The sequence below is a fragment of the Theropithecus gelada genome, chromosome 20 (assembly GCF_003255815.1).
Source record: "Theropithecus gelada isolate Dixy chromosome 20, Tgel_1.0, whole genome shotgun sequence".
Taxonomy (NCBI): domain Eukaryota; kingdom Metazoa; phylum Chordata; class Mammalia; order Primates; family Cercopithecidae; genus Theropithecus; species Theropithecus gelada.
Window position 1 is genome coordinate 55715637 of NC_037688.1, and position 8518 is coordinate 55724154.

Here is an 8518-nt window from a genome sequence, read left to right on the forward strand (position 1 = left end):
TTTGAGACGGAGTCTCGCTTTGTCGCCCAGGCTGGAGTGCGGTGGCGTGATCTCGGCTCACTGCAAGCTCTGCCTCCCGGGTTCACGCCATTCTCCTGCCTCAGCCTCCGGAGTAGCTGGGACTACAGACGCCCGCCACCGCGCCCGGCTAATTTTTTGTATTTTTAGTAGAGGCGGGGTTTCACCGTGGTCTTGATCTCCTGACCTTGTGATCCACCCGCCTCGGCCTCCCAAAGTGCTGGGATTACAGGCGGAGTTTCACTCTTGTTGCCCAGGCTGGAGTGCGATGGCGCAATCTCAGCTCACTGCAACCTCTGCCTCCCAGGTTCAAGTGATTCTCCCGCCTCAGCCACCTGAGTAGCTGGGATTACAGTCACCCGCCACCACACACGGCTAATTTTTGTATTTTTAGTAGAGATGGGGTTTCTCCATGTTGGCCAGGGTGATCTTGAACTCCTGAGGTGGGTGATCCGCCCACCTCAGCCTCCCAAATTGCTGGGATTATAAGCGTGAGCCACTGCGCCCAGCCATTTTAACAAATTTTAACATTTTAACAATTCTTAAAATTTGTTACATCCAATCCAGTGGCATGTAAGTCACTTCCCACTGTTGCGTGGTCTGGTTAATTCTGTCACACCGGCACCTCTTTGCCGAGTCTTCAGTGTGAAAACTTCATCTGCCCTTCTCTTTCTGTTCCCCTGCAGGCTCCAGCTCCAGCCTCTCCCTTCGGGAAAGGTGGACAGTGTTCAAGGTTCGGATGATGGCTGGGGTGTGTCCCCATGGGGGTTGCTCACCTCCGGGCCCCCCACTTACATCTTCTGCCTTTTCCAGGGTCTGCTGTGGTACATTGTCCCCTTGGTCGTGGTTTACTTTGCAGAATATTTCATCAACCAGGGACTTGTGAGTGAGGGGTGCTGGGAGGGGTGTGGAGGTGGTGACTGGGGCTGGGACCCACACAGCCCCATCCATCTCCCCTGTCTGGTCTTTGCTGCAGTTTGAACTCCTCTTTTTCCGGAACACTTCCCTGAGTCACGCTCAGCAATACCGCTGGTAAGAGGAGCGAGGGCGGTGGGCTGGGAGGGCGCTGTGGTGATGGGGCTGCCCTGCTCAGTAGGGACCTGGGGGAGTGGGATGGTCCCTGGAGGAGCCTCCTCTCCTACTCCCTACCCTAACCTCAGGTACCAGATGTTGTACCAGGCAGGCGTCTTTGCCTCCCGCTCTTCTCTCCGCTGCTGTCACATCCGTTTCACCTGGGCCCTGGCCCTGCTGCAGGTACCAAACCCCTGCCCCTCACTCCGTTCCCACCTTGGCTTCCAGCTTCCCCAAACTCCCCTGCTTCCCACTATCAGTAGGAAGTGTAGTTTTTTGTTTGTTTGTTTGTTTGTTTTTTGAGACAGAGTCTCACTCTGTCGTCCAGGCTGGAGTGCAGTGGTGCAATCTTGGCTCACTGCAACCTCTGCCTCCCGGATTCAAGTGATTCTCCTGCCTCAGTCTCCCGAGTAGCTGGGATTACAGGCGCCTACCTCCATACCTGTCTAATTTTTGTATTTTTAGTAGAGGTGGGGTTTTGCCATATTTGCTGGTCTTGAACTCCTGACCTCAGGTGATGTCAAAGTGCTTAGCCTCCCAAAGTGCTGGGATTACAGGGAAGTGGAAATTGTACACTGTCATTTCTTAGCACAGGGAACCCAAGTCCAGCAGGGCTCCATGTAAAATGTATAGCCTCAGGAGCCAAGTACTCAGCCACTGAGTGACTTAGGGCAGGTCTCAGAACCACTCTGAGCAGCAATTTCCTCATGTATAAATTGGGTGTGGCCAATACCTATTTTTCAGAGTAATTGTAAGAAATAGAGATGAAAGAAAGAATGGAAGAACAAGGTTTTGTATTGTGTATGTGTGTGTGTGTGTGTGTGTGTGTGTGTGTGTGTGTGTGTGTGTGTGTTTTAAGCCGTGTGGTGATTGGGATGGGCCAGGTGGCTCATACCTGTAATCCCAGCACTTTGGGAGGCTGAGGCAGGTGGATCATTTGAGCCTGGTAGTTCAAGTCCAGCCTGGGCAACATGGCAAAATCACATCTCTACAAAAATTAGCCAGGTGTGGTGGTGCACACCTGTAGTCTAGGAAGCTGAGGTGGGAGGATCACTTGAGCCTATGAGGTCAAGGCTGCGGTGAACCAAGGTCATGCCTCTGCACTCCAGCCTAGGCAACAGAACGAGACCCTGTCTCCCGAAAAACAAAAAAAGAAAGAAAGAAAGTCAGGACCTTCCTCTGTCGCCCAGGCTGGAGTACAGTGGCATGATCATAGGTCACTTACCTCATGCAAAGAGACAGGCTTTCAAATGATGTTTCTAACTATAAGAAAATGTGCAGTTCCTTTATTCTAGATAGTTAATTATCATAGAATTGGTGACTTTGTAGTCAATGGGTTATTTATCTTAAGGGTGGTGAGCAAATTCCACTGCCCTTGGTAAACAGTAGTTTACAGCTTTAAGGGCACAAACACCCTTCCTTACAACAGTCTAATAAAAGGAGTTTCATATAACCAGTATTCATTGTTTCAAGGTTACAAATCCACAGTCCCTGGAGGTCACTGTTACAATAAACTGTCAACTGTGACAGGAAAGTCCTCTGCCCTTGAAATTTAGGAACTCCGCCAGTGGTGGTTCACACCTGTAATCCCAGCACTTTGGGAGCCGGAGGTAGGCGAATCACCTGAGGTCAGGAGTTCGAGACCAGTCTGGCCAACACAGTGAAACCCCGTCTCTACTAAAAATACAAAAATTAGTCGGGCATGGTGGCATCTGTCTGTCATCCCAGCTACTCACTAGGCTGAGGCAGGAGAATTGCTTGAATCTGGGAGATGCAGGTTGCAGTGAGCTGAGATCGCACCACTGCACTCCAGCCTGGGCCACACAGAGCAAGACTCCATCTCCAAAAAAAAAAAAACCTTAGGAATTCAATTCTGTGATAGCAAAATACAGAAATAGAGATTATACTTTAGGCCAGGTGTTGTGACTCACACCTATAATCCCAATGCTTTTGGAGGCTAGGGTGCGGGGCTGACTTGAAGCCAGGAGCTTGAGACCAGACTGGGCAACATAATGAGACCCCCATCTCTAAAAAAAAAAAAAAAAAAAAACAGGCGGGAGAATTGCTTGAGCCCAGGAGTTTGAGAGAGCAGCCTGGGTAACGTCATGAGACCCCATCTCTACAAAAAACAGGGTGTGGTGACATTCACCTGTAATCCCAGCTACTTGGGAGGCTGAGGCGGGAGGATCGCTTCAGCCCAGGAGTTCCAGGCTGCAGTGAGCCATAATCATGCTACTGTATCCCAGCCTGGGTGAGACCCTATCTCAAAAAAAAAAAAAAAAAGAAAAAAAAAATTACACTTTAATATTATGGCAAAAGCATGTAAATATCCTCCAACCTTCTGCCTTATTTATCTGAGCAGTGCTGCAAGCCCAGGGTTTGTACCCACAAAATCCCAGATTTATAACTTGGGGTGCTTCTAGATACCACTGAAATATGTAGCTTATGGTTTTAAGCTACATGTTTTTAGCTATAATTTTTTTTTTTTTTTTTGAGATAAAGTCTCGCTCCATTGCCCAGGCTAGAATGCAGTGGTGCAATCTTGGCTCACTGCAACCTCTGCCTCCCACATTCAAGCAATTCTCAAGGCTCAGCCTTGCGAGTAGCTGGGATTACAGGTGCACGCCACCACGCCCGGATAATTTTTTGTTTTGTTTTGTTTTGTTTTTTAGAGACAGAGTTTCGCTCTTGTTGCTCAGGCTGGAGTGCAATGGCGTGATCTCAGCTCACTGCAACCTCCGCCTCTGGGATTCAAGCGATTCTCCTGCCTCAGCCTCCTGAGTAGCTGGGATTACAGGCACGTGCCACCACACCTGGCTAATTTTTGTATTTTTTAGTAGAGATGGGATTTCGCCATGTTGGCTAGGCTGGTCTTGAACTCCTGACCTCAGGTGATCCACCCACCTTGGCCTCCCAAAGTGCTGGGATTACAGGCATGAGCCACCACACCTGGCTAGGGGTGTGTCCTTTTTAATGCTCAGCTTTAAGTCCACCTCAGATTTAATGAATTAGGACCTCTAGGGTAAGCCCTGCTTGGGGCATTTGTACCTAGATCCCCAGGCGATGTTTACGTGTACGAAAAGTATGAACCGCCAGGAAGTGGCCTACACACTGCACAAGAGGCAACGTGGCATGGTCAGGGCTAGGAGAATGGCACCTCCCTGAGAGACTGGGATACAGAGGTGGGACCTACACCCTGGGGTGGGGATCAAGGAGGCTTCCTGGCCAAGTGCGGTGGCTCCTGCCTATAATCCCAGCACTTTGGGAGGCTGAGGCAGAGGGGCAGCAACTGCTTGAGGCCAGGAGTTCAAGCCCAGCTGAATAGGATGCCCGCCTACTCCCACCTTGTTTTACCGTAGTGAACCAGTGGTTTTTCAAACAGGGGCAGTTTTGCTGCCCAGGGGATGTTGGGCAACGTCTGCAGGCATTCTTTGGTTGTTACAACTAAGGGATGCTATGGGCATCTAGCGGGCAGAGGCCAGGGATGCTGCTAAATGCACTGCTGTACACAGAACAGCCCTCACCACACAGAACGACCAGCACCAAATGCCAAGAGTGCTGCAATTGAGAAATCCTGGTTTCAATGGTCCCACTTCCTTTAGGAAGCCTCCGGGTTTTTTGTTTGTTTGTTTGTTTGTTTGTTTGTTTTTTGAGACAGGATCTTGCTCTGTCACCCAGGCTGGAGTACAGTGACACAGTCATAGCTTACTGCAGCCTCCACCTCCTGGGTTCAAGCAATTCTGCTCAGATTCCCGAGTAGCTGGGACTACAGGTGCATGCCACCACGCTCAACTAATTTTTAAATTTTTTATAGAGACGGAGTTTTGTTATGTTGCCCAGGCTGGTCTCAAACTCCTGGCCTCAAGTGATCATCCCACCTCGGTCTCCCAATGTGCTGGTATTACCTGCATGAGCCACCGCACCAGGCTGAGGTTGGCATTTTTGGGTTTTTTTTTTTTGAGATGGAGTCTCTCTCTGTTGCCCAGGCTGGAGTGCAGTGGTGCAATCTTGACTCACTGCAGCCTCTGCCTCCCAGGTTCAAGCGATTCTCCTGCCTCAGCCTCCCAAGTAGCTGGGACTACAGGACCACTACACCCAGCTAATTTTTGTATTTTTAGTTGAGATGAGGTTTTACCATGTTTAGCAGAGACCAGGCCAGGCTGGTCTCGAAATCCTGACCTCAGGTGATCTGCCTGCCTCAGCCTTCCAAAGTGCTGGGGATTACAGGTGTGAGCCACCACCCTGGGCTGGTGTTGAGATTTTATCTAGGCCCGGCAGCCCTCTCCTTCACCAGTATCTCCTAGAACCAAGGGCCCCTGGAGGAGAGGTCCCCTCTCCCTCCCTGCCCCACCCTGGGCCCAGGCTCAGCCTCTCCCTCTGCTCACAGTGCCTCAACCTGGCATTCCTGCTGGCGGACGTGTGGTTCGGCTTTCTGCCAAGCATCTACTTCGTCTTCCTGATCATTCTGTATGAGGGGCTCCTGGGAGGCGCAGCCTACGTGAACACCTTCCATAATATCGCCCTGGAGGTCAGCACCAGCCGGGCAAGGGCTGTGGGTGGCCTGTCCAGGGACACCCAGGGCAGGGATGTCTGGGACTGAAGCCTCACCCCTGCTCTCTGCCCTCCCAGACCAGTGATGAGCACCGGGAGTTTGCAATGGCGGCCACCTGCATCTCTGACACGCTGGGCATCTCCCTGTCGGGGCTCCTGGCTTTGCCTCTGCACGACTTTCTCTGCCAGCTCTCCTGATACTCGGGATCCTTGGGACGCAGGTCACACTCACCTGTGGGCAGAGGGGCAGGTCACATACCCAGGCCCACCCTAGAGCCCCTCCACGAACTGTGCTCCTGGCCTTTCCAGCAGGGCTGGGAGTAGGGAAGGGCTGAGACCTTGGTCCCCTTGCAGGGGGGGCTAGCCATTGTCTCCCGCTCAGGGAGCTTCTTCCTGGCATCATGCCCTCTGAATAAATGCCGATTTTATCCATGGACTTCTTGTGCTGTTTTTGTCTCTGAAAAGAAAATACTTTTATTATGAAGGTAATACATGACTACTTTCCTATATATAGACAGCATCAAGAAGGTATGTCAGCAGATTTCTCTCTTTTTGTTTGTTTTTTTTGTTTTGTTTTGTTTGACAAGAGTCTCGCTCTGTCACCCAGGCTGGAGTGCAATGGCGCGATCTTGGCTCACTGCAACCTCCACTTCCCGGTTCAAGCAATTCTCCTGCCTCAGCCTCCCGAGTAGCTGGGATTACAGCTGTGCACCACCACGTCCGGCCAGTTTGTATATTTTTAGTACAGATGGCGTTTTGCCATGTTGGCCAGGCTGGTCTCAAACTCATGACCTCAGGTGATCCATCTGCCTCGGCCCCCCAAAGTGCTGGGATTACAGGTCTGAGCCACTGTGCCTGGCCTCTGCCATTTTTAGGCCTTATGTATTCATTCATTCATGCATTCATTGTATGGTACAATCTATAAACAATCATGTTGGACATTCTTTCCAGCATGAAAGTTTCCAGAGAAGTGGAAAGAATTGTGCAGTGAATCACCCTGAGTGTGCACTACCAGGTTCTATGTTAACATTTTGTTACAGTTGCTTTATCATGTAGTCCAGCCCCCATCAAATCTATCCGCTCACTGTTCCATCACACCTGCTGAGGCATTTTATTTTTTATTATTTTTTTTATTTTTAGAGACAGGGTTGCACTCTGTCACCCAGGCTGAAGTGCAGTGGCACAGTCATGGCTCACTGTGGCCTGGACCTCCTAGACTCAAACAGTCCTCACACCTTGGCCTCTCAAGTAGCTGGGACTACAAGTGCACGACACCAAGCCCAGGTAATTTTTTTTTTTGTAGAGATGCGATCTCCTATGTTACTCAGGCTGATCTTGAACTCCTGAGCTCAAGCAATCCTGCCTCGGCCTCCGAAAGTACTGAGATTACAAGCATGAGCCACTGCTCCTGGCCTATAGTCCTGTTATTAGGTACAGTTTATATACACAGTAAAAAGTATAAATTGTTAGCCGGGCGCGGTGGCTCACGCCTGTAATCCCAGCACTTTGGGAGGCCGAGGTGGGCGGATCACAAGGTCAGGAGATCGAGACCATCCTGGCTAACACGGTGAAACCCCGTCTCTACTAAAAATACAAAAAAATTAGCCGGGCGTAGTGGCGGGCGCCTGTAGTCCCAGCTACTCAGGAGGCTGAGGCAGGAGAATGGCATAAACCCGGGAGGCGGAGCTTGCAGTGAGCCGAGATCGTGCCACTGCACTCTAGCCTGGGCAACAGAGCGAGACTCCGTCTAAAAAAAAAAAAAAAAAAAGTATAAATTGTTACATATTTTTACAGTAAACAGAGTCTGGGCCAGGCGCCATGGCTCACGCCTATAATCCCAGCACTTTGGGAGGCCAAGGCGGGCACGGGTGGATCACCTGAGGTCAGGAGTTTTGAGACCAGCCTGGACAATGTGACAAAACCCTGTCTCCACTAAAAATATAAAAAATTATCCAGGTGTGGTGGCATGCACCTGTAGTCCCAGCTACTTGGAAGGCTGAGGCACGAGAATTGCTTGATCCTAGGAGGCAGAGGTTGTGGTGAGCTGAAATTGCGCCACCGCACTCCAGCCTGGGTGACAGAGCAAGACTCTGTCTCAAAAAGAAAAACAACTGAGTCTGGCTTAGTGTTTCTCATACTTCATTGTTACCCTTTCTAATATATTTACCATATTTGAACCTAACAGTAGTACTTTTATTTACTTAATAGTTTTCATTAAAGCAACTAACCTTTAATATAAATTCAGTTATTTTAAAGGGAAGCATCATTATTAAAATCATGAGTTTGAGGTGATATATATGTATTTTCTACTATAAATAGTTATGTAACTATTGGAGTTTAAAATGAACATACAAGTTCCCCCTGAGGCTACTCCATCACGACCAGTGATGTTTGTGGACCCAGATCTAGGAAATGCTGACCCACTGGTTAATAGCATGGGCTTTGAGGGCAGAAGGAACTGACTTTCAGGTGCCAACCCTGCCATTCACTAGCTGTATGACCTTGGACAAGTCACTTCACCTCGCTGCACCTCAGTTTCCTGATCTCTCCAATGGGATAATAATAGCACCAGCACTTCATAAGGTGCTTTTGGAAACTACATGAGATCACGTCAACACCCAATAAACGGCTGGGCGCGGTGGCTCAAGCCTGTAATCCCAGCACTTTGGGAGGCTGAGATGGGCGGATCACGAGGTCAGGAGATCGAGACCATCCTGGCGAACACAGTGAAACCCCGTCTCTACTAAGAAATACAAAAAATAGCCGGGCGAGATGGCGGGCGCCTGTAGTCCCAGCTACTCGGGAGGCTGAGGCCGGAGAATGGCATGAACCCGGGAGGCGGAGCTTGCAGTGAGCTGAGATCCGGCCACTGCACTCC

General features: G+C 50.1%; 1 protein-coding gene across 5 annotated transcripts in view; it reads left to right on the top strand.

Moving 5' to 3' along the window:
• The window catches only part of CLN3 (CLN3, battenin), a 16059-nt gene extending 9983 nt beyond the window's left edge, over positions 1 to 6076 (top strand). For all 5 annotated transcript variants that reach the window (XM_025370038.1, XM_025370042.1, XM_025370039.1 and 2 more), the window contains 6 exons: positions 705 to 751; positions 832 to 900; positions 995 to 1050; positions 1179 to 1272; positions 5477 to 5617; positions 5719 to 6076. In XM_025370038.1, the coding sequence (XP_025225823.1) occupies positions 705 to 751; positions 832 to 900; positions 995 to 1050; positions 1179 to 1272; positions 5477 to 5617; positions 5719 to 5838 (527 nt within the window). In that variant the 3' untranslated portion in view covers positions 5839 to 6076. The remainder of the gene's footprint in view (positions 1 to 704; positions 752 to 831; positions 901 to 994; positions 1051 to 1178; positions 1273 to 5476; positions 5618 to 5718) is intronic.
• The last annotated feature ends 2442 nt before the right edge of the window (positions 6077 to 8518 follow it).